The following is a 23,698-nucleotide window of genomic DNA, read 5'->3' as shown; positions in this document are numbered from 1 at the left end:
GATGTTTCTCTCTCACTGATGTTTCTAACTCTCCATCTCTCTCCCTTCCTCTCTAAAAAATCAATAAAATATATTTTTTTAAAAATGCAATGAGATTGTATAAAGTTGAAAGTATCTGTTCATTGTCTGCATGTGTGCATAACCCATGGACACAGACCATAGGGGCGGGGGCGGGCTAAAAGGGGCCAATTGAGGGAAAAGGGGGACATAAGTTATACTTTCAACTAAAGATTTGGGGCAAAAAAAAGACGGTATTTGTTCACAACCATAAAGGAGTGCCTTCCCTAGACATACAGAGCGCGATGCTCGCGAGATACTTTTCTGAGCGTCTACTGTGGGCGGGTGTGGTTCAGGGAAATAAAGTCCCGGCTGGTCCGCGGGGCCACCCTTCGCCACACCCAAGATGGCTACGTCCCCGGCCCGCTTCCGGGCCCGCGGAGCACTTCCGCCTGCCACTCCCAACATGGCCCCACCAGTGCGCTCGGGGCGGGGCCAGGGGCGGAAGTGGGTGTAACGGGGACGGAAGCCGAGGAGGGACGCACGCAGACACAAAACACTGGAAGGGGCCGCGGCGCCGGGCCGCAGAGATGATTCCCCCGCAGGAGGCGTCCGCCCGGCGGCGGGAAATCGAGGACAAGCTGAAGCAGGTGAGACCCCCGGCGGGGGCGGCGGGGAGGGAAGGCGCCGAGGCCCGGCATCCCCTCTGGAAGGAGGCAGGGGGCAGAGGGCATTCCCTGCAAGGAGCTGGGCTCGGGGCGAGGCCGCGGGCCGGGACGCGGTGCTCTGCCGCCGCGGGCTTCTGGTGATGCCTCCTCTCCGCGCCCCCAGGAGGAGGAGACGCTGTCCTTCATCCGAGACAGCCTGGAGAAGAGCGACCAGCTCACCAGGAACATGGTGAGTAACCCCCAGCTGGGAGGGGCTGCAGGCCTCCAGAGAGCTCAGCGACCTGGCGGGTCCGGTCCGGTCCGGTCCGTAAGGCCTGGGGTTCTGGCCTGGGTAGGAATGGTGGTATTGGGTGGGTTTCTCCGGCGGCAGCAATGTGGCGGGCGTGTCCCTTACCTGGTCGCCTTCCCCTGGTCCGCCTCCTCCCTGAGGATGCTGCTGCCCCGCTGGCCTGGGCTTGGCCTTCTCTCCACGCCCTCCCCTTCGTCTCCTGCTGCAAACACAGTGAGGCTGACTTGGGTGGGCCGGGGACGGTCGTGTGTCATCCTCACTTCAGGCGAAGGGCGGAGGCAGGGGTGGCACTTCTGAGGCTGCCGAAGGCAGACAAGACTCAGCCATCTCCCTCCCCCAGGGCTCTGGGGTAGGATGAGCTCTGAAATCGGACAGATCTGGGATCTGGTCCTCACCCTCCACTTGTTTGTGTGCGGCTCCTGACAGGTAACTCTGAGCCTCAGTTAACTCATATGGTAAGACAGGGACAATGCCACCCTCCCCCTGTGGCTGTGAAGGTCATAGGAGCCAATACGTGGGAACCCATCTTGCACAGCACCTGGTATACAGTAGGTGCTCCACAAACATGAGGTTTCTTCTTTATTTCCAGAGGGGACTGTAAAGCACAGGTTGAGTAGATACAAGCTTGGTGTATGCATGCAGTAACACAGTCATGAAGTCCTAGTACCGTGGTCAGCAAACTGCGGCTCGAGAGCCACGTGCGGCTCTTTGGCCCCTCGAGTGTGGCTCTTCCTAAGCCTTAGGAGTACCTTAATTAAGTTAATAACAATGTACCTACCTATATAGTTAAGTTTAAAAAATTTGGCTCTCAAAAGAAATTTCAATCGTTGTACTGTTGATATTTGGCTCTGTTGAGGAATGAGTTGGCTGACCACTGTCCTAGTCCTTATGTAGTGAGATTCACCCTTAGCGAGAGAGGCTTTTGAAAGTGCCAACAATGCATTTGAGGCGACTCCATATGCAACTACGCCCTGTTCGGTCTAGGGAAGCCTCAGAAAGATCACGCATTGAGATTTGGCTTCAAAGGGTGGAAGGGAAACCATCGGGTGATTATCTTGGGGGAAGGTCCTTTGTTGCTTGCCTTGCCTTCGAATCAAATTTCATCCAGTGTGTTTGGACCACCTCCTATGTGCTGAGGACACAGGGCTGAACAGCTGCACCCCGGCCCTTCCCTCGTGGAGCTTATTGTCTAGAAAACCAGAGAAAAAGCAGCCAAGGCCGGAGACCTGGTGGTGCCTAGAAGCCTGAGAGCACGTGTTCCCCCGCAGGTGTCCATCCTGTCGTCCTTTGAGAGCCGCCTGATGAAGCTGGAGAACTCCATCATCCCCGTGCACAAGCAGACAGAGAACCTGCAGCGGCTGCAGGAGAACGTGGAAAAGACTCTGTCCTGCCTGGACCACGTCATCAGCTACTACCATGTGGCCAGTGACACCGAGAAGGTCATCAGGGAGGGGTGAGCTAGGCCAGGAGGTCACATTCCTTTCATTGTTTTTTGTTTTTTTTTTTAATTGAATTTTTCTTTTATTTTTTTGTTAATTTATTGTTGACATTCTTGATGCCTCCTGGACCAGCGGCGTAGAAGGGGAAGGGGGCAGAATATATTTGAGCCTGGAGTCCCCGACATTAATTCTCTTCTTCCCCCTCCACATGGGTCCTTCTCTCCCTCTTCCATCCAGCCAGGCTGACACAGCTCTGTTCCTTCCAGCCCCACAGGGAGGCTGGACGAGTACCTGGGAAGCATGGCCAAGATTCAGAAGGCTGTGGAGTATTTCCAGGACAACAGCCCAGACAGCCCAGAGCTCAACAAAGTGGTAAGGAGCCAGCAGGGTACGGGGGGAGGTGTGGGGACATCAGCCCCTGCCCTGGCCTCATGAGAGACTGAACCAGCTTAAAGGAGAATGTAGTGGAATAAATATAGTACATATACTGTGGTCCTGAAGAACTCTGCCTCAGGAATCACAGATATACATTTAAAAAAATTTCTTTTATTGATTTCAGAGAGGAAGGGAGAGGAAGAGGGAGATAGAAACATCAATGATGAGAGAGAATCATTGACCAGTTGCCTCCTGCACGCCCCACACTGGGGATCGAGACCGCAACCCGGGCATGTGCCCTTGACCGGAATTGAACCCGAGACCTTTCAGTCCGCAGGCCGACGCTCTATTCATTTAGCCAAACCGGTTTTGGCAGAAATTTTTTTTTTTAATATATATTTTATTGATTTTTTTACAGAGGGGAAGGGAGAGTGATAGAGAGTTAGAAACATCCATGAGAGAGAAACATCGATCAGCTGCCTCTTGCACACCCTCTACTGGGGATGTGCCTGCAACCAAGGTACATGCCCTTGACCGGAATCGAACCTGGGACCCTTGAGTCCACAGGCCGACACTCTATCCACTGAGCCAAACCGGTTGGGGCACATATAGAAATTTTTTTATATTTGCAACCATAGTAAAACAAAGATTTATATTTTTGATATTTATCTTATACGTTTAAATGCCATTTAACAAAGAAAAATCAACCAAATAAATGAGTTCGAGTGTCACCTCTGACACACGTGTCATAGGTTCGCCATCACTGATCTAGTTCTTTCCTCGCAAACCCTTTTCTAACAGGAAGACAGCTTGGTAGTGCAGTGAGAAGGTAATCAGCCAGTGTTCATGCAGCATCTGCTTATACAGCCCTGGGTTTCACCTGTGAGCGAGAACCTGAGCTGAAGGAAGGACCAAGGAAGGCTTCCTGCCTTTCTTCTCGGGGTTCAAGGAAGTGCAGGCAGAGGCAGGGAGGGGCGGGCGAGCCGAATGCCGCAGCAGCAGTGGGCCCTCCTCCCTCCCCTCGCCCCCGCAGAAGCTGCTGTTCGAGCGGGGGAAGGAGTCCCTGGAGTCGGAGTTCCGCAGCCTGATGACTCGGCACAGTAAGGTGGTCTCCCCTGTGCTCATCCTGGACCTGATCAGTGGGGAGGAGGAGCTGGAGATCCAGGAGGAGTTGCCCCTGGAGCACCTGCCGGAGGGCGTGCTCCTGGATGTGATCCGCATCTCCCGCTGGCTGGTGGAATTCGGCCACAACCAAGGTGAGGGACCGGCCGGGGGGCCAGCGTCAGGGCAGGCCCAGGAGGAGGGGTGGTTTTTTTGTTTTGTTTTTAATAAAAAGTTTAGCCGTGGCCGGGTGGCCCAGTGGGTTGGAGTGTCGTCTCGTACACCAAAAGGTTGTGGGGTCGATTCCCAGCCAGAGCACATACCTAGGTAGTGCGTTCAATCCCCAGTCAGGGTGCGTACAGGAGGCAACTAATCGATGTTTCTCTCTCACATCTATGCTTCTCTCTCTCTCTCTCAAATCAATAAAAATTAATAAAATCATTTTGTAATGGCTAAAGATAATAGTGTTTTTTCCATTCACTGACATGTGTTGTCTCTGTGCCTCCTATAAATTACTCACATCCTTTGACTCCTTACCTAATCTTTATATTTTTTCTCTGAAAATACTTAGCTTCAGACCTTAAAAAAATCATCAGTTCTATTGGGGGATACTTTCCCTTTAAAGACTTTGCCTGATTCGGGGCAAGGCCCCGTGGTGGCTGCGAGCCCGAGGAGGTGCTAGGAAGGGGTTAGCAAGTAGAAATAGTGGGCGCGCTGCCGCCCCGCGGAGCTGGTCTAGAGGGGAAAGGCCGGCACCGGCTGCTGCAGGCCCGTCCACATCTCTCCTCAGATTTCATGAACGTCTACTACCAGATCCGCTCCAGCCAGCTGGACCGCTCCATCAAGGGCCTGAAGGAGCATTTCCGGAAGAACAGCTCTGCCTCTGGGGTTCCCTACTCCCCTGCCATCCCCAACAAGAGGAAAGACACGCCCACCAAGAAGCCCATCAAGCGTCCAGGTGAGTCCCCGCCCCGGCCCTTTAAGCACCAGCCAGAAGGCGCTGGGACCTGCATTGCTTTTGGCCACCCTGGGGTTAGCGGCGTCGGCCCCTCCAGCTGCAGGCAGACAGGACAGAAAGCCAATGTCTGCCCCCCAGCAAGGCCCCACCGAGGAGGCTCTTCCTGCTGCTCAGCAGGGTCTGGGGGCTGCATCCATGGCTTTGGGGGAGGGAGGGGCGTCAGAGATGTGGAGAGGCAGGGGAGTGGGGGAGTGGGGTGTGGCCAGGGCAGAGCCCCTTGCCGGGCCCCTGCTCCTCCCCTGTTGTCCCGCCAGGAGGCCAGGCTGCGACAGCCAAGCTCGGGATGGGACAGGGCCGCCTTCACCTCCCAGCGAGCCAGGGCGGCTGGAAGTGGCGCATGGCTGAGAAGTGGGTGGGAGACTTTATACTTTCACAGTCAGCCTTCGCGGAGGAAGTGCGCCCGGCTTTCAGGCTGCACTGCGAGTTTGTGCCTTGTGGCGGGCCGTAGGGGGAGGGTGCTGAGGGCGAGAGGCCCGGGCCATGGGTTGTGGTGTCCTGGGTGAACAGCTCACATCCTTGTCCCTGCATCATGTCCCCACAGTCTGTGCAAGTAAACTGTCCCGTGTGCACCCACAGCTTGGCAGGCCTGGGTTCAAGCTGCAGGCACTGCCCCAGGGGTGGCCTGCGGGACCCGCCCCGTGAGAGGCTGGGTGTAGAGCTTCCCCCTTCCTTTGTCCGGCCCTCCCTGCCCTGCCCCTCTGAGGGTGTCTGTTCATACTCCTTAGGGCAGGGGTCCTCAAACTTTTTAAACAGGGGGCCAGTTCACTGTCCCTCAGACCGTTGGAGGGCCGGACTATAGTTTAAAAAAAAACTATGAACAAATTCCTATGCACACTGCACATATCTTATTTCGAAGTAAAAAAACAAAAGGGGAACAAATACAATATTTGTATTTGCATGTGGCCCGTGGGCCATAGTTTAAGGACCCCTGCCTTAGGGTTTGGAAACGTGTCAGAGCAGACGCTGCCCTGGGGGCACAGCCAGGCGAGCTTAGGGAAGCTGGGGGGCCTGGAAGGAAGGCACTGCCTTCTCCCCTCCAGTGTGGGTGCCCTGGCCGCTCACCCAGAAAATCCGTGACTCCACTGGGCCGGCAGGCTTGGCCGAGGCTGCGGCTGCTGCAGGCGGGCCGCCCCGTCCCTCTGTGCCTCTATGTGCTGAGCAGGGGCTGTGTCTGGGAGGCCGCCTGGGCCAGCGGTCTGTGCTCGGTTCCCGTCCGTCTCTTCTCTGACGGCCCCAGGAGGCCCTGGGATCCGATGTGCTCTGTCCTGGGGTGCTGGCCAGCCACGCAGGGACAGGGCCTTCCGGGAGGAGGGCTCCCTGTGGACTGAATTCCTCCTTGGCTTGTAGACCCAAGAGGGAAACTAGCTGGGAGGTTCCCGTGCTCCTGTGGGGGCTCGAGGGTTGTCCGGAGCTGGTGGGCTCAGGACTGGTGTCGGGACTAGGGAACCGGGCCTGAGACATCAGTTCTGGCGGGGCGGGGGGAGGGGAGCGGGGGGCGGGGGGCAGGGAGAGGAAGGTAGGTGGCCATGAAGCGCCAGCCTCAGCGCTGTCCATGGCAATTGGGTGCCTGATGGTCTTGGCAGCTGCCAACAGGCAGCCCCACTTCACACCCGTGCCCTGTGCTGGCTGGGCTCCCGCTCGGCTGCGGGGCGGAATCTGAGGTCTCCTTAGCGGGCCGCCCACTGCACAGGGAGACAGATGCTGAGCCAGCCCGCGTGTTATTAGCGGCTGATGGTGGCATGGTGCGAACAGGAAGAAATGAGCCAGGCCTTGCCTCTTTTCACCCGCGCTCCTCGGGCGCAGCCAGGACTCGGCAGCCTCGCTGTGCTGCGAGGCGGGATGGGCTGCGGCTCAGGGCGGAGGCCCGTGCAGGCAGCGCGCTGGCTGTGTGAGGTGCCGGTTTATTTCCCACACGCTCTGCCCTGCGGTGTCTCGTTCCGAGTGGCTGACCCGAGGCTGCGGATGCTGCAGTTTGTTCTTGTTGTTTTGACTTGTGACACTAACTGTTGTTTCCCCCCCGCCCGCCCCCGTGCCAAGAGCATGCGCCCTTTCCTACTGCCCTCCCGGCTCTGGGGCTCTGTTAGCCCCTCTCGCCCTTGAGCTTTGGCAGTCGCTTTGGTGGTTTGGGTAACCTCAGTGTGTGGGCCGGGCTGCCTCCGGGCCTCCAGCCTTCGTCCTGGCACTGCCCTCCCAGGGGGCTCCTTCCCGTCTCACCAGCTCCCATGCTGCTTTCTGACTGCTGTTTGGCCACTTGCCAACACTGAGCATGCCCAGAGCTATGCCTGGCGCTCCGAGGGGCGCAGGCCTCCCAGCCTCCAGGTGCCCGCGCTCTGTCCTGGGTGGTCACTCCGGGTGTGAGAGCTTCGTCACCAGCTCCTCCAGCCCGAGCCCAAGCCTGTTTGGATTCCGGGAGTTCTTTTTACTGGGGCTCCTCTTGGTGGACCTTTGCCCGCCTCGTCTCCTTCACCCTCCACGCACCCTCCAATGAGCTCAGGCCAGAACAGAGGGTCAGCAGCAGGACGGGAGGCCCCAGGGAATGTGTCCACCCCTTCGTCTCCATCTGCTGGGTCCCCGGCGGCCTGGGGAAGGTCCGCTGGCAGAGGCGGGCCTGGGCGTGCTCACTGTCTGCCCGGCGTGTGCTGGGCGTGGAGGGCCGCTGCTGGGAGAGGGGGGTCTGGTCGTGCTCACTGTCGGGGGGCCGGGCGTGGGCTGGGCGTGGAGGGCCGCTGCTGTTTTCTCTTACTCGTTTCCCAGGTCTTCTTATCTCCTCTCTGTGTGGCTCTGGTGACAGGGACGGTCCGTAAGGCTCAGAACCTTCTGAAACAGTACTCCCAGCATGGTCTAGATGGGAAAAAGGGGGGCTCTAACCTCATTCCTCTGGAAGGTAATCACCCCGTGTTCCTCTCCCGTTCCCTCCTCCTCCGTCGTGTGTTCACTCCTGCGGCAGGGCAGAGCCTCCAGCCCCAGGAGGGCCTTGGGGGGAACCCTGAGAGGGGACGGGTGGGGCTGCCCGTCCCTGTGCCACTCGCTCCAGCTGGCGCAGGGACAGGTTTCGTGGCCTTGGCCTGGTCCTGTCTGGCTGATGGCAGCTCTGCCCTCCCTGGGGCTCTCCTCCCCCTCCCCTCCCTGTCTCTGTCCTTGTCTCCTGTTTGAACTCAGAGAGAGTTCTTGGCCATGGGCAGCCCTTTCATGCTGAGATCAGCGGTGGCAAGACCAAGCTGGCCTAGGCCTCCTGGTCACCCCAACTTTATAAGGGGGGAGGGGTGCAGCAAGGGGACAGGCAGCAGGTCGGCACATCCCTTTCTCATGTCAGGAGAATAGCCTCACCCTGGAGGACCTGGCCCTCCTCCCTAAGAATGAGCCGGGGACAAGAAGGAGGCTGTCCCCAGTCCCTGGCAGTGACAATTCTCTAACTGGGTCTCCCCATGTCCGGCAAGATCACCCCCTGGGGCCAGCCATCAGCAGCTCCACGGCTGCCAGAAGCCCCTCAACTCTCCTTGGCCTCACGGCTTTCTCTTGGCCTCCGGGCTTGGGGAAACCAGCTCCCAGGAATGGTCCTGGCGCTGCAAGTCAGGCTTGAAACGGCTGTTCCCAGGGTGGCCCGCGGCAGAGGAGGGGCTCAGAGCCCCTCCAATGCCCCTCCCCGACACCCCCTCACACCCTCCCGGAGATCGAGGGCTTCTTCCCGGTCCCCGAGGGCCAGCCCGCCCGGCCCCTGGATAAACGCTGCTTGTGTTTGTGCGGCTGACGTCTCGCTAGGTCACCAGCATGATTTCCGAGTTAAGCACCTGTCCGAGGCCCTGAACGACAAGCACGGGCCGCTGGCCGGTGAGTACGCAGCCCAGCCCAGCCCAGCCCGCGGGCAGCCGCCGCTGCCTTCCCAGCAGCCACCAGAGGGCCCAGAGGATGGGCCAGACCTGTCGCTCTCTCCTTCCATCTTGCTCTCCTTCGGGCACGAGGTCTCCTTGCCGCCCTCCAGCTGGGAGTGTACCCGGCTCTCAGGGCCCAGGCTAAGGGGAGATGTGGCTGCTGCTTGGATGGCAGGCAGAGAGGGGAGGTGCTCCCTGGAGGGCAGGGAGCCCGACACCGGCTTCACCAACAGCTCCGACTCCCAGGAGCCCGTCCCTGGGCGCATAGCACTAGGTCCCCTGCCCCAGCCTCTAGCAGTGGGATCCAGTCTCCTCCTGGGGCAGCTGATAGCCAAGGAGCCCTGCCTCTCTGGGGCTCACGCTGCCTCTTAAACTTTAACCCCGGGCCAGCTGGCCTCTTAGGCCGGCGCCCACGGCCTTCCTACAGGTTCCGGAAGCCTGGCTGGGCTGGCCACCGCCCTCGTAGTCCCAGCGTTTTCTGAGATGGCTGTCTCCTTGGTGGACACTGCCGCCTGCCCCCCAGCTGCCCTCTTTCCGTACAATCCGGACTCCTCAATCCTGGGGCCTTGCCCTCTCCAGGGAGTCCATTTAGGGATCCTCCTCTTTCCCTTTTATCTGTCGCCCACACCTCCCGCACCTGGCACTCTGGGCCATAAATCCTGCCCGTGGCAGAGCTCAGAGTGAAGCCACGACAAAGGCTGGACCCAGCCATTTCCCCTTCAGCCCGTGGGGCCTGCTGGCGTCCTCAGCTCTCTGCCCGCACAGTCTCCCTCCTCCCTGTCTGCGGCCAGTCTGGACCCCGGCCGGGAGCTGGGGAGACCCTCACCCCGCAGCAGGGAGAGGGCTGCCCCAGCCCAGCAGCTCAGCGCACCGCTGTCCCGCAGGGAGAGACGACATGCTGGACGTGGAGACCGACGCCTACATTCACTGCGTCAGCGCCTTCGTCAAGCTGGCGCAGAGCGAGTACCAGCTGCTGGTGGAGGTCATCCCCGAGCACCATCAGAAGAAGACCTTCGACTCCCTGATCCAGGTGCTGCCCCGCCCGGGCCGGGCCTTACAGAGCTGTCACCGCAGCGCGGCCGTGCCTGTGGTCTGTAGCCTCCAATACAGCCACCTCCTCCCCGCGTCCTGGGCATCTGTCCTGGCGGTGTGTCTGGTCGGCACCTCCCATCAGAAGCGCACTGCCTCCCCTCACCCCTCCGGGCGCCCTCACCGCCCCTGGGAGCCAGCTCTCGCCTCTGGCCCCCTAAGCCGTGCCCTCACCCTCAGGATGCCCTGGAGGGGCTGATGCTCGAGGGGGAGAACATCGTGTCCGCTGCCCGGAAGGCCATCGTTAGACACGACTTCTCGGCGGTGCTCGCCATCTTCCCCATCCTGAGGCACCTCAAGCAGACCAAGCCCGAGTTCGACCAGGTGCTCCAGGTACGTGGGCGGTGGGGCGCTTGGGGGCGTGGGGAGGAGGGTGACAGGCATCCCCTGGGGGAGGGCAGGGGAGCAGCTGGAAGGAAGGGGCTGCACGCCCGCCCGCCGGCGGCAGGGACAGTAGCAGCTGTGCCCTCTGTGCCGCTCAGGGGACAGCCGCCAGCACCAAGAACAAGCTGCCCGGCCTCATCACCTCCATGGAGACCGTTGGTGCCAAAGCGCTGGAGGACTTCGCGGACAACATCAAGGTGATCTCCCTCCTCCCACTGCAGGGCCGCCTGGCTGTGGGCAGGGGGTAGGCTCCGAGCGGGTCGGGTCTGCCGGAGGGATGACTCCTGTCAGCACCCATTGCCCCCCTCTCTGGTGGCCCCCCCACCCCCGTTTTCTGGCATGTGCATCTTGCTCCCCTTTGTGCCTTAAGGGGTGTCCTGACACCTGTCTGCCAAGAGGTGGCGCCAGGAGCAGGCTGAGGGGCTTGGGTGAGGTGGGGCCTCCTTGGGAGCTCTTCCAGGGAGTGGCTGTTTCCACAGAATGACCCGGACAAGGAGTACAACATGCCCAAGGACGGCACCGTGCACGAGCTCACCAGCAACGTACGTGCTGCCCGGGACCCGGGGGGGTGAGGGGGCACCAGCACTAGCAACGTACGTGCTGCCTGGGACCCCGGGGCGGCGGCGGGGGGGGGCAGGGGGGGCGTGCCTCACCAGAACCTCGAAGTGCTCAGCACCCTCAGCAGACCCGGCCTGCCCTCGAAGTGGGATCAGAGTTTGCAGCCACCATTTTCACTCGGCAGCCCCAGGCCCTGGACGTGCCCTGTCACACAGGGCATGCGGTGGGCGGGACCTGGCCTCTGGTCCTGCCTTGACCTTCCTGGCCCCTTCCCCACACAGGCCATCCTTTTCCTGCAGCAGCTGCTGGACTTCCAGGAGACAGCAGGTGCCATGCTGGCCTCCCAAGGTACTTGGCCCCTCCCAGCGGGGCCCCCAGCCCCGTGCCCCCCTTCTCCCTCTTGCCTGGAGATGTGGGGTTAGGCCTCCCGCCTGTGCAGTGGGGTGGAGACGTGGCCTGTGGCAGGACCCTGAGCCGGGCCCTCAGGGCTGAGCGTCAGGAGAGCGGGTTTGACTGCCTTTCCCACCGGACCTCTGCCCCTAGGCTCCCTCTGGAGGGCACTCTTCCTGCCCCGCCCTCCGTCCAGATCCCTCCCCCTTCTCTGTGCTCGCCTGTCCCCCCATGAGTCTCACACAGTGGACACAGGGAGGCTGGCATCTCGGGGGCAGCCTGGTATCTTCCTGAGGTTGGCACAGGAGGGTACACGCCTTTCCAGCTGTTGCAGCACTGAGACCCAGCCCGGCATGTCTGGGCCCCGGACCCCCGCTCCCCCATCGGACCCCCGCTCCCCCATCGGAGGGCACAGAGCCAGGGGCAGCCTCGGCCTGTGGCTCTCGGGCCTCCACTTTCCTGCGTGCTGCCTGGTCCCCGCGGGTCTGGCTTGGGTGTGTCCTGCTGTCTGTCCTGGCCGTCGTGGGGAGCGGTCTGCTTGATGGGAGGACACAGCTGTTTCTAACCTGTTTTTGCACTTTGCATCTTTCTCCCGTCTTTGTCTCCCTCCTTCCCCTGTCGCACTGCTTTTCACTCCGTAGTTCTTGGGGACACATACAATATTCCTTTAGACCCCCGAGGTAAGCGGCAGGGCTCTGCAGCCCCATCCTCCCTCTTGAAGCCCCGGGAGTGAGGTTCCCTGGGGACAGAGGCCCCTGACAGACTCAGGACCTGTTGGGGAGTGGGGGTCAGAGGGCACATGGTCCCTTCAGGTGCTTCCCGCTCTCGCAGCTCCCTCACAGCCACTTTCCGTCTCTGAGGTTACCCAGGCAGCGTCCTGCTGTCCCCAGCACCTGGGACTCCCTCCAGCCCAGCCAGCTCCTGCCTGCCCGCCCTCGCCCCACCTCGGCCCTCGCACTGTGTAGGCAGGTCCCCTCTGTACAGCAGGGCACCATAGAGGAGGTGGGACGTGGGGAAGGGGGGGGCCATGGAGCCCATTCTGACTCCCATCCTGACAGATGGGGTAGGTGGGCCTGGATGCCACCCAGCAGGGGGCGGGCGTTGGAGGTCCTGCCAGCCTTCCTGCTGACCGTGGGCCACCCTGGCACCACAGAGGGGCTGGCCCTGGGCTCCAGAAAGAGTCCGAGGCAGCGCTCCATGCAGCGGGCGGGAGCTGAGCTCGCGGACACCAGCTCTGCCCCAGCTCCCTCGGTCCCAGCAGCCAGGGGAAGGAGGCACAGAGGCCCCTCCCCACCCGCCCTCCGCTGCCCCTGGGACTGAGGGAGGCCAGAGAGGGTCCAGGCTGCCGCCGCGGCCATAGCAGGACTTCTCTCTCTCAGAGACCAGCTCCTCAGCCACCAGCTACAGCTCCGAGTTCAGCAGGCGCCTCCTGAGCACCTACATCTGTGAGTCTGCAGTGGCAGCTGCCCCGCCCCATCCCTGCTCAGCTCCGCCTCCTTTTTGTGCTCTCCTGCTATTCCCATCCTCCCTCCCCCCACCCCGCTCCTGAGCCCCAACCCTTGGAATAACCTAACCTCTGGTTCAGGGGCGGAGGGGGCTGGGCAAAGGGAGGGACAGGAGTGACAGGAAGGACTTGGTTTGTGGGGCCCGGGATTGGGTCGTTTGGTCACACTGCCATGTGGGCGTGGCCACATTGTTCCCTGTGCAGGTAAAGTCCTGGGGAACCTGCAGCTGAACTTGCTGAGCAAGTCCAAGGTGTATGAGGACCCAGCTCTGAGCGCCATCTTCCTGCACAACAACTACAACTACATCCTCAAGGCCCTGGAGAAGTAGGTGCTCGGGGCTGGCGTGCCCTCCGTGTGCCCAGGGGGCGGGCAGGGCTTCACTCCTCCGGCCCCAGGACCAGGGGCGTGTGTGCTGCCTTCTTAAAGCTCGTGAAGGTGGGGTGGGAAGGGCAGGCCCCCTGGTGCTGCTGCCCAGGCCCATAGCCAATCCCGTCCCCTCTACTCTGTCCCCTACCTGCCCCCCAGGTCGGAGCTGATCCAGCTGGTGGCTGTGACCCAGAAGACTGCCGAGCGCTCCTACCGGGAGCACATCGAGCAGCAGATCCAGACCTACCAGCGCAGGTGCGAGGCTGCCCTCCGCTCGCCCCACCCCTGTACCCACCACTCACGCTCCCGTCTCAGTCTCAGGACACTGGGCCCAGTCGGAGTGGGGTCAGCAACGGGGAACTGTTGCCCTGTGGACCCCAGTCCTTCTCTTGTGTTGTAGTCAAATTCAGGGGGTGGCAATGGGAGCCCCCCCCCCCCCCCCCACTGCTGGCTCCCTAGGGGTCTCAGAGGGCAGAGGTCAATCTGCCTGCCTGTGAGGGTGAAGTTAAGCGTAGTTGAAGGGCTGACGTCAAAGTGGGCAATATTTGGCCCAAGCGAAGAGCAGGTTGCAGGAGCACTTGACCTTGGCTGAGCTTGCTCTGCAGAGCTCCCTCTTCTGCTGCGGGTGTGTCTCCCTCTGTCCTTCCCCTGGAGGTGTCTTCCTCTCCCTTCCCAGTGTCTGTGCTCCGCCTCCGCCTCCTTCCCTCCTCCCCTGCTTCTCCGTGTTCACTTTCCGGGAGGCTGACGTGCAGCGGAGGTGATAGTACTAGTATTCGCTCCCTTTATTGACTGCTGTTTCCTGTTCCAGTTTTAAAAGTGAGCATCTCAAGCACTTTCTATTCCCGAAAAGAGAAACCTCAGTTGTGTTTTGCTTAGTTGTGACCCAGATGGATTCCTGCCCTCCCCTTCCCGCTCAGTAGATGAAGAGATAAAAGTAAAACGCACACAGCAAACCAAGCAAACCAGCCCCAGGAAGCAGCAGCTGCCTGAGCCGCCCCTCTGCTTTCTCTCCCTGGCAGCTGGTTAAAGGTGACCGACTACATCACTGAGAAGAATCTACCTGTGTTCCAGCCGGGAGTCAAGGTGGGCACAGGGCCTGGGCTGGGAAGGGTGTCTAGCAGGTGTCACCCTGTTTGTCATGCCTCTGGGAGAAAATGGACAGGAGTCCCTGTGGGGTGAGAGCAGGGGATGCCTGTGGCCCTCGGAGCAGCAGGAGCGGGCCGCGCTCCGGTGCTGGGGGAGGGGCTGGGCTCAGGCGCTGGGGGAGGGCGGGGCAGGCGCCTCTCTCTGAGGAGAGCTGTCTCGGCCCCCAGCTCCGGGACAAGGAGCGGCAGGTGATCAAGGAGCGGTTTAAGGTGAGTCAGGACCCCATCCCCTCCACTGCTTGCTGCTGCTGCTGCTGCTGCTGCAGCGACACACACCCAAACATTTGTCTCTGGGTCCCTTCTCTTCCCACCTTGCTGGCGGCAGGGCTTCAATGACGGCCTGGAAGAATTGTGCAAGATCCAGAAGGCCTGGGCCATCCCCGACACGGAGCAGCGGGACAAGATCCGCCAAGCTCAGAAGCACATCGTCAAGGAGACCTATGGGGCCTTTCTGCACAGGTGAGCCAGTCCCGTCCCGTCCCGTCCCGCCCCCTCCCCGCTCAGTGCTCTGCCTCAGGGACACCCCACGGGAAGGCCCCTGCAGCGGAGCTGGGGAGGAGGAGGCCTCCCCGCTGACCTCAGTGCCTGGCAGGTATGGCAGCGTGCCCTTCACCAAGAACCCTGAGAAGTACATCAAGTACCACGTGGAGCAGGTGGGTGACATGATCGACCGCCTGTTTGACACCTCCGCCTGAGCCTGCGCGCTCCCTGCCCGGCGGCACCAGGCAGCGTGGTGTTGGACACATAAACCGTGTTAACTTGCCTCTGGGCCAGGGGAGTGTCCTTTGGGACAGGGACGTTTCTTCACTGCCCTGGGCCCTTGAGTCCTGGTTTGTGCCTCTCCCTGCGCCCTCTCCCACCCACCCCCATCCCCCACCAAACAGCACTGCCCTGCACCGGGCTTTCTGCGCACCTGGGGTTTGTGTCCCGACCGCCGCCTGCAGGGGCCACGTAAGGGCTTCAAGACAGGAAAGGACAGAGGAAGACAAAGGCCTCGCCCAAGCTGCCTGTGAGCACGAGCAGGGGGCAGAACCACCCCCACCAGCCCAGTTCACAGCTGTGGGGAGCGCTCCCCATTCAACACAGGCATGTGGGTGGAGAGGCACAGGCCACATGGCTGCAGGGGCCTCGAGCAAAACCCAGCAAGATTCACCTGCTCAGAGTCCATGCCGACAACACATGCCCCATTGCCCACATCCTGAGGGCTGGGTGTTCTGCCCCCAGGAGGCGCTCTCCCCAGTCCTGGGGTCCAGCACACCTCAGCAGCTCAGGAGTCCTGACCACCCCAGGCGGCCTGACCCTCGGGGCCCTGAATCCTGGCCCAGGCCAAGCAGCTGGAGTCACAGAAGGAGCAGGTGTGGGGGTGGGGCTGGGTGACTGGTGGCCACTGGTGAGAAGTTCAGGTGTGGAGTGGGGGCCCCACCTACACCGGACAAGAGAGAACAGCTGAGCTCAATGAAAGCAGGCCCTTGGGGGGCACTGTTGCACTTGGGTGATGCGTTTATTTCACACTCGTTGCTTTCTGCAAACAGAAGGGAGAGCCTGGGGCCTCCAGGCCTAGGGAAGAGTTGGCCTCCCTCCCCGTCTCCAGAGACCCTTCAGGGCCCACCCCAGCCTGCAGCCCCGGCCCTGCCCTGTTACGGCCTCGGCTGCCCCCCGTGGGGTACGGCCTCGCCAGGGGCTGGGTCAGATTTGCATGTCGCCCACATCCAGAGTCCAATGAAGATGAACTGGCTGCACACCACCCCTGCCACGTAGAGCAGGAAGAAGGTGTGGTCGGCAGCCTCGGCCCAGCTCCTCCGTGACCCCGCTCCTCCGGGGGCCTCTGTGGGGAGAGGCAGGAGCAGGAGCTGCACTCCAGGCCTCCCCCCTCTCCCGGAGCAGGAGCCCCGGCACTGGCAGCGGGTTTCTCCCTTCCCTGGGTTCCCAACTAGTGGACGTGGGGCTGGCCCACTGCAGGCCGCCTGGAGGTGAAAGCCTTGTAGAGAGGCTCCCAAGGCACAGGGTCTCCTCGCGGAGCGCAGTCACCAGGCCTCAGGGAAGCTCGCCTTGCTCCCTGCTCAGACCTGCTGCTCCCAGGGCCCACGTGGTAAAGCTCAGCGACGGGCCAGCAGAGTGAGTGCCAGGGCCCTCTAGCCCAGGGACCCCTAGCCCCACCCCCAGGGGTGCAGCTTGCCAGCTCCGCCCATCCAACCTGCTCCCAGCCTCCTTCCTCACCCACCTTCAGGATTCAGCCCTGCCTCCTCACGAGCTTGCTGCTCCCCTCTCGGGGCTGGGCCAGGGCTGCGCTTGGCCCTGAGGTGGTCCCGGGCCAGCAGCCCCGCCAACAGCACGGTCTCCATGGTGCTGACGAAGAGCAGCAGCAGCTGGATGGTGAAGTAGTGAACTGGGGAGGGGCGGGGCCGAGTCAGGGGCCAGGCCTGTGCCTCCAGGCCCCGGGGAGCTGAGCAGAGGGGAAAGGCGTGGCAGTGGTCCTGCCCGGGGCCAGGGGAGGGCACAGGGCTTACTGAGCAGTGGGTTGCAGGAGGAGGAGCTGGGCAGGACCTGCACCAGGGAGGAGTGGAAGACGAGGTAGCCCAGCAGCAGGGTCACCTTGTAGGCCATGCGCTCCGGGGCCTGCAGGGGCAGCAGCCCCCCGCACATGTCAGCCAACAGCAGCGCCTCCCCGGGCACCAACAGAGCCAGGATGGCCTTCAGTGCTGTGTTCTGTAGGTGCAGCTGGAAGGGACAAGGTTAGGGCTTTCTGGGGGGCGTGTGCAGGGGTGGGCAACAGAAGGCTGTCATGCCTCTGGCTCTGCATCCTTGATGCCCCTGCCGCCCTCTTCGGCCACCTGCCCACTCACCTTCACCTGGAAGCAGGGCACCAGCTGCTGGGGCGGGACCTGGGTTTTCAAATCCCGAACCACATACTCCCTCTTGACACTCACGATCTCGTTCACCACGTGGGCCTGGAACTCCAGCTCCATCACTGGGGGAGGGTGGGAGAGAGCCGTGAGCTGAGAAATACCACTGCCCCCCTCCATCTCCTGGGGGCAGGGGCAGGGGCAAGCTAGTGCCCAGGGGTGATGGAGACTTCTGGTGGCTGCTGGGCAGACTTGGCGGTGACAGTGGCCCACGCAAGGGCTTTCCCAACCTCATTTCCCCCGCCTACCCCCCCCCCCCCCCCCCCCCCCCCGTCTTCTCCAGTTAGAGGAAGGGCTTTTTCAGACTCAGACGGCTTTCCATTGTAAAAATAAATGCACTTTGCACCACTGCATGGAGGGGGCGCCGTTGTGGACTCATCCACCAGTGTCTCATCTCACACCTGAAATACTAGGGCTCCTGGGCGGCCGCTGTGGCATTGCCCAGAGGGCACGGGTGTAAGGGAAGGGTGGGCCTTCTGCCAAGCTGGACACCACCCGGCGGGTGTGTGGGGTATTGCCTGGGTGGCTACACCTTCAGGATGTCTCCAGGGGTGAGGCCGCAGCAACCTGAGCGGACACCAGTGGCCTGGCCGCTGCATTTGGCCCGGCTGTTGAGGGCAATTGCTTTGCTAGCGGAGGCGGAGGGGAGGAGACTGAAGTGGGGCCGGGCTGCTGTCTGAGTGGGAGGTGCAGGGTGAGGAGCACGCTCTGCTCCTGGGTGGGTCCAGCTCCCTGAGCCTGGGGCAGATGGGTGTGCACACAGCCCGCTATCCATCCCGCCCGGCTGGTCAGCACCCGTGTTGCTGAGGGCGTAGAAGCTGAGGGTGCAGTTGCTCAGGTCCCTGGGGAAGTGGAGGAGCTCGAAGTCACAGTTGGTCTCCGTGGTGAGGGCCAGGTAGAGCTCGACACGGCCATCTTGGTCCACTTGGGCCTGTGGGGTCTGGTCCTGCCAGTCCACCCAGAGCCTGCGGGGAAAGACACCACAGCCAGAGGCCCAGCCCCCTCTGAAGGGGGAGACGGGCATATGCCCAGCTGCCATCCCCTGCCCTCAGGGCTCCAAGAGGGAGGGGGAACACGGGGCAGTGGAGGCGAGGGCGCCAGTGCTCTGCCAGGGCCACCGGGAGGGCATTCACTAAGGGCCTCGGGGGAGACAGAGGGACTTGCAGTGGCTCCTGGGACGAGAACTCACGCCTCCTGGATAGTGAGTTCCGGTGTCCACAGTGAGTCCCAGGACAGTGTAAGCGCGCGCCGTGGGTGCACACTCGCGTTCCAGGCCAGGCGCGTGTCCAGCCAGGACTGGGAACACAAGGACCCCACTAAGGCTCTGTGTGTATGTGCCGCTCGGCAGGTTGATGAAGACGGTACTTCTGAGCTGGACTTAGAGCGGGCTCTGCCCCACCCCCCGGGGGCTCTCACCAGCCGGAGCAGCAGCATGGAGGACACTGTGTACCGAAGGATGTCCTGGGGAGGGGCAGCACGTCACCTGAGGGTTGGCTGCTACGTGACACAAGAGGGCAGGAGACCACAGCACTCCAGGGACGTGGTCCCATCCCTTCCCTCTCAGCACTGGGATCCCGCCCCTCCTGGCCCGGAGGACACTCACCACGTTGAACACGTTTGTCACGAACACCTTCACGTCCACGCGCAGGGGCGCGCTCCAGTTGCTGGGAATCTGGGTGGTTTCATGAACTCCCAGGGGTGAGTTGAGGTCGAAGAAAGATGGCCAGGCTGAGGGATGGAGGTCAAGGTCACCTGGGTGCGTCGGGGCCCAAATCCCAAAGCTCATGACCTTACTGCTTTCACCTACCAACCGCTGGTGCGCCGAAGCTGCGGCCCCGGACCAAGGGCCTCGTGGTGCCAAGTCCGAGCAAGGCGAGCTGGAGCAGGAGCTGCAGGGCCATCATCCGCAGGGGCTGCAGGGGGAGGTGGAGCAGCAGCGCCCACGCTAACCTCTGCTTCAGACACTTCCCTGGGGGACTGGGCAGTTGGTCAAGGCAGCTGCTCTGTGCAATGACCCTGGAGCCTTGGGCTCGGCACCCCCACCCCACCCTGGGTTCTGCAAACACCGGGAGACAAAGCCCAGGACCAAGCCCTGCCCACCCTGCACCTGCCTGGGCTTCGCTGTCTGTCCCGCCCCACTTCCACCACCTGGAACCGGTTGCCAGTTCACGGCCAGCACAGAGCCGCCCCCAACCCCACCCGGACTCGGTCCTTCCAGTCTAGGCGGGTGCCTTTCCGCAGTGGGTGCCCACCTGGCTAAAAACACGCCCTCGTCCAATGCCCTGCACTCAACGCTGTGAGATGGGCACACCTTGGAGAGGGACCTGCCTCTCCTGAAACACTGAACCGACTTCATGTGAAAAGCCTTGGCTCAAGGACTCCAGGAGGGGGAGGAGGAGCCCGGGGTCAGGTGGGGGCTAGTTCAAGAGCAAAGCGCCAGGGCGCTCCTGTTCGCACCAGATTCTCAGCCTGCGCCAGGCAGCAGTGCCTCGGGACCACCGGTGTGGCCCCAGAACAGGACCCGCGGGGTAGGGCGCGCCTTTCCTGTCCCAAAGGATAACCTGAGCTGTTGGAGACCTGGTCCCAGACAGCTGCACTCGGGGAGGGGGTAGGACACCCCAAGGCTTACAGTCTGTAGGCACCGATAGGGCTGCTGAAAGGGCCCCAGGGAGCTGGGAGCAGCCGAGGCCCCGCCACACGCGGGCGCACGAACGCTACTAGGAACATAGTGTCTGCGTCCGTCATCGACCCACTGTATCGAGTGCTTAACCTGCCTGTCGGTGCCACACGAATCGGCGGCGGCGGGTTTGCCGATGTGCTGGCACCAGGCGCTTCCAGGTGGCCGCGTGCAAAGAGCCTTCGCCTGGCGCGAGCTCCCCAGCCTCGCGCATTCAGGGATTTCTACGCCGGTTTTCAGCTCCGCTGTCCTGAGCGCGCGCACTCGCACCCAATCAGCCAAAGTCCGCTGTGAAGCCCCAGAGATCTCACCGCAGACCCTCAAGACACAGCGCGGCACGGCACGTGAATCGGTTTGCGCATTTTATTAACAGACGAAACCATCCACCATCCCCCGACCTCCGACTCCAGTCCTTTCACACACGAGCGTCCCCGCTAAGTCGCATTAACTGTCAGGCTGCCGTGGGGGACCTTTTGGTCCCGCCAGGACGGGCCCGGAACCTGGCACAAGGCCGGGACCCCGGGAGGCGCCGGCGCAGGGGCGGACGGCCCGGACGCCTCGCTCACGTGCGTCAGGTCCGTGGACTCGCGCTCCAGCACGCTGCCCCCGCGGGGGCCCGGCGCCGCCACACACCGGCGGCCCGAGGTCCGGCGCGGGGCGCGGCGCAGCAGGCCGGCGCAGATCCGGCGGAACCCCTTGCGGAAGTGCTTGGAGACCAGCGCGTAGACGATGGGGTTGACGCAGGAGTTGGCGTAGGAGACCAGGTGCGAGAGGATGCGCAGCGCGTAGGTGGCGCGCGTGAGGGGAAAGCGGCCGAACCACACGCAGAGGATGAGCGCGTGGTGGGGCAGCCAGCAGAGGCCGAAGAGCGCGGCCACCACGACGATCATGCGCGTCACCTTGCGCTTGGCGCGCCGGGCGCCCGAGCCCGCAGCCCCGGGGTCGACCGCGCGCCAGAGGGAGCGCAGCGTGCGCGCGTAGGTCAGGCCGAGCACCAGCAGGGGCAGCAGGTAGCTGAAGACGAAGGTGCAGAGGTCCATGGCGCGGCGTCGGGGCGCGCTCCACGCCGGGTGGCACACGGTCAGGTTGGCCAGCCGCGACTGGCGGTAGTAACTCAGGTAGGGCCCCGAGAAGAGCAACGACAGCCCCCAGATGAGCCCGATGGCCCCCAGCGCGTTGCGAGGCGTGCGCAGTTCGCGGGAGCGCAGCGGGTAGCGGATGGCCAGATACCTGCGGGTCAGCCGGGAAGGGAGATGTCAGCCGAGCGAGCTGATTTGCGCCTTCAGCCCAGGACCTCGGGGCCCACACCCGCTCTCCAGGACGGTCCTCAGTTCACCGTCACAGCGCACACACCCCCAGGGCGACCCAGCAGCGTCGAGATGAGGGGAGACCCAGCAGCAGGAAAGGCGCACGTAGAGGCCACTCATCTTCTCTTTCCGGGGCTACGACCCGGGTGGAGTCGGAACCGGCTGGGGGCACCGGGAGGCTACTACCCACCAGTGACGATGCCCGGGAGGTGGGCCCAGGCAGGCGCCTGAGGAGACAGCCCAGGAACGCCGTGGGCCGCACCAGCGCTCCGGAACCGACACTCTGCGCTCAGTGGAACTGGGAGGCGCGTGTGGAAGGCGGGCTCACCTCGCTCCTTTCCCAGGGGAGAGGGGCAGCGCGTGGGGACCAAGGGGAGCGAGGAGAGACCGTGGTCAGACCCGCCTTTCCTCCACGCTCTGGCTTAGGGGGCGGGCGAGTTCTGCGCGTTCCTCTCCCTGCCCTTGACCTGGGCCTGGAGGTGGGGTGCCAAAGGGGTGGGACCAAGCCAGGGGACCTCGGGCGTGGCATGGGCCCCCACGAAGGACCCAAATTCCCAAGTCCGGGCCAGAGTCCAGGGCGCCGAGCAAACTGCGGCTTCGAGGCTGAGTTTGACGCCACGAGCGCTGGCTTCCCGCACACAAGTACTGGATGAGCGACTCTGAGATTGCAGTGGGCACAGTCACCCCTCCCACCCCAATCTCACGGGGTCATTGAGCCTCTAGCGAGACCAAGCACGGGAAAAACGCGCTGTACCCCAAACGCTGCGCTTTGCTGGCTGCCGGTGGCGCTGGAGAGCTGAGGTCCCAGCCTGCAGCGCCAAGGACGCAGCTGATAGAGGGACACTGCGGCCCCCCTCACCCCCCCCCCCCCAATTACTCCTCTCTCGCCAGCACGCCTGCCTGCTGTCTTTCCCTCCCTCCCGGCCCCTCTGAGTGGTGGAGTCCTTTTCTACCCTCTCTGTCTCTTTCCTTGACCCTCGAGTCCCGCCCCTGCAGTGGCCGGCCCTGGGGGTGCCAGGGCGCGCGCTGACCTGTCCAGCGAGACGGCGGCCAGCGTGAAGCTGCTGGCGTGCATGGTGAGGAAGATGAGGAAGTGCACGGCCTTGCAGAGCAGGGAGCCGAACACCCAGCCGTCCAGGGTGTAGATGGTGGCCTGGAAGGGCACGCAGCACACGATGAAGCTCAGGTCGGCCACGCCCAGGTTGAGGATGAACAGGTTGGTGGTGCTGACCGCCCGGCCGCTGCGGAGCAGCACGGCCAGCACCAGGCTGTTGCCCACGGTGCCCACGAGGAAGATGAGCGCGAAGAGCATGGGCACGATGACCGCCTCGGGCTGCCAGCTGCCCCCGCCGCCCGCCTGGCTCGCGTCCTCGGCCCCAGGGCCCCCCGAGTCATTCATGGTGCGGCCGCCCCCGAGGCTGCCCGGGCGCCCGCAGCCGTCTGAGTTCGGGCGAGCGCAGCTCCGGCGGCTCCCGCGGCTGCAGCGCCCGGCGCGGCTCCCTCCCGGGGCTGCAGGCGAGTGAGCTTCGCTGCGGCTGGAGCCGGAGCCAGGGGCGCGGGACCAGGGGGAGGAGCGAGCCGCTGAAGGGGTGGGATGCCCCCAGGGCTGCCGAGGGGCCCTGGCGGGTCCTGGCGGAGGCACCGGCAGCCCAGCCCCGGGGCGCAGGACCCTCTGGCGTCGTCGGGGTCCGGGCTGTGCCGGGCTGAGCGGCGAACTGACCTCCCCGCAAACACTGGAGGGAGGGAACGATCGCCGGGGCCTGCGTGTGTGTGCGTGTGCGTGTGCGTGTGTGTGTGTGTGTGTGTGGCGCTGCCGGGACCTGTGTGCGCGGCGCCAGTGCTTCCCTGGAGCCCGGTGGAGGGGGCCGAACCTCCCCGCACTGGGGGCTCCTCGGAAGAGTTCCCGGCGGGTGCTCACAGGGGGTGGTGGGGAGGAGACAAGGGGCGGAGGTAGATGGGGGGCCCCCGGGTTTCCTGAGTACCCTCACCCGAGAGCTCAGAGACCCCAGAGAGCCTGGGCCGGGATGAGGGATCTGCTTATTGAACGTTTCTCCCTCCACTTCAATCCAAAAACAGTATTTACTGAGCATCTCCTGTGTGTCAGCCTCCGTCCTTGGCGTGATACCTCAATGTCCTCAGCTGTAAAATGGGAACATAACACCTTCGCAGAGGGCTCTGGTGTCTGAGAGGCCCAAAGCCAGTGGTTGAATCTGAATGAATGAAATTCTTCTCTTTCTTCTGACCCTAGTCAGGTATCCAAACAGGGAAAACTTCAATATAAAGTAGCAGAGCTGGCCCGTGTGGCTCAGTGGTTGAGCATCAACCTATGAACCAGGAGGTCACAGTTCCATTCCTGGTCAAGGCACATGCCTGGGTTGCAGCGGCTGATCCCCAGTGGGGGGCATGCAGGAGGCAACCATTCAATGATTCTCTCTCATGAATGATGTTTCTCCATCTCTCCCTCTCCCATCCTCTCAGAAATCAATAAAAATATATTTAAATGAATATATAAAGTAGCAGAGTTCCATGCACCAGCAGCCTTTGCCTAGATGGCTAGGAGGGCATTTAAGTTGCAATAAAACTTAGATGTTTGTTTTTAATTTTGATGTATTAGTCAT

The 23,698-nt window shown here is 62.5% G+C and overlaps 3 protein-coding genes across 13 annotated transcripts; 1 reads left to right on the top strand and 2 right to left on the bottom strand.

Annotated features, from left to right (window-relative positions):
• Nucleotides 1-526: 526 nt before the first annotated feature.
• Nucleotides 527-14,956, top strand: EXOC7 (exocyst complex component 7). Of its 11 annotated transcripts, none has more exons than XM_070395512.1 (21): nt 527-647; nt 829-894; nt 2,223-2,407; nt 2,660-2,765; nt 3,802-4,024; nt 4,660-4,827; nt 7,679-7,771; nt 8,647-8,715; nt 9,641-9,786; nt 10,026-10,178; nt 10,328-10,426; nt 10,709-10,771; nt 11,069-11,135; nt 12,038-12,142; nt 12,557-12,622; nt 12,886-13,006; nt 13,208-13,303; nt 14,068-14,131; nt 14,362-14,403; nt 14,519-14,652; nt 14,786-14,956. In XM_070395512.1, the coding sequence occupies exons 1-21, from the start codon at nt 588-590 to the stop codon at nt 14,886-14,888; spliced, it is 2,229 nt and encodes a 742-aa protein (XP_070251613.1). In that variant the 5' UTR covers nt 527-587; the 3' UTR covers nt 14,889-14,956. The 11 variants fall into 11 exon arrangements, with proteins under 11 accessions (XP_070251613.1, XP_070251614.1, XP_070251616.1 ...); XM_070395513.1 differs by lacking the exon at nt 12,038-12,142 and adding an exon at nt 11,819-11,857; XM_070395515.1 differs by lacking the exon at nt 7,679-7,771.
• Nucleotides 14,957-15,637: 681 nt separating this feature from the next.
• Nucleotides 15,638-19,987, bottom strand: ZACN (zinc activated ion channel). Its single transcript, XM_070395416.1, has 10 exons — nt 19,871-19,987; nt 18,904-19,009; nt 18,700-18,824; nt 18,513-18,557; nt 18,286-18,392; nt 17,892-18,061; nt 17,037-17,161; nt 16,701-16,911; nt 16,415-16,579; nt 15,638-16,018 (listed from the first exon to the last, which is right to left on the bottom strand). Exons 1-10 carry the CDS (start codon nt 19,985-19,987, stop codon nt 15,831-15,833), a joined length of 1,359 nt encoding a protein of 452 aa, XP_070251517.1. The 3' UTR covers nt 15,638-15,830.
• A 220-nt stretch (nt 19,988-20,207) lies between these two features.
• GALR2 (galanin receptor 2) lies at nt 20,208-22,479 on the bottom strand. Its single transcript, XM_070394326.1, has 2 exons — nt 22,112-22,479; nt 20,208-21,003 (listed from the first exon to the last, which is right to left on the bottom strand). Exons 1-2 carry the CDS (start codon nt 22,477-22,479, stop codon nt 20,208-20,210), a joined length of 1,164 nt encoding a protein of 387 aa, XP_070250427.1.
• Between the last annotated feature and the right edge of the window lie 1,219 nt (nt 22,480-23,698).

The sequence above is a fragment of the Myotis yumanensis genome, unplaced genomic scaffold, assembly GCF_028538775.1.
Source record: "Myotis yumanensis isolate MYYU_CA2020_CCGP unplaced genomic scaffold, mMyoYum1.0.hap1 SCAF_16, whole genome shotgun sequence".
Lineage (NCBI taxonomy): Eukaryota > Metazoa > Chordata > Mammalia > Chiroptera > Vespertilionidae > Myotis > Myotis yumanensis.
This window is presented reverse-complemented; position numbering and strand designations above follow the sequence as displayed.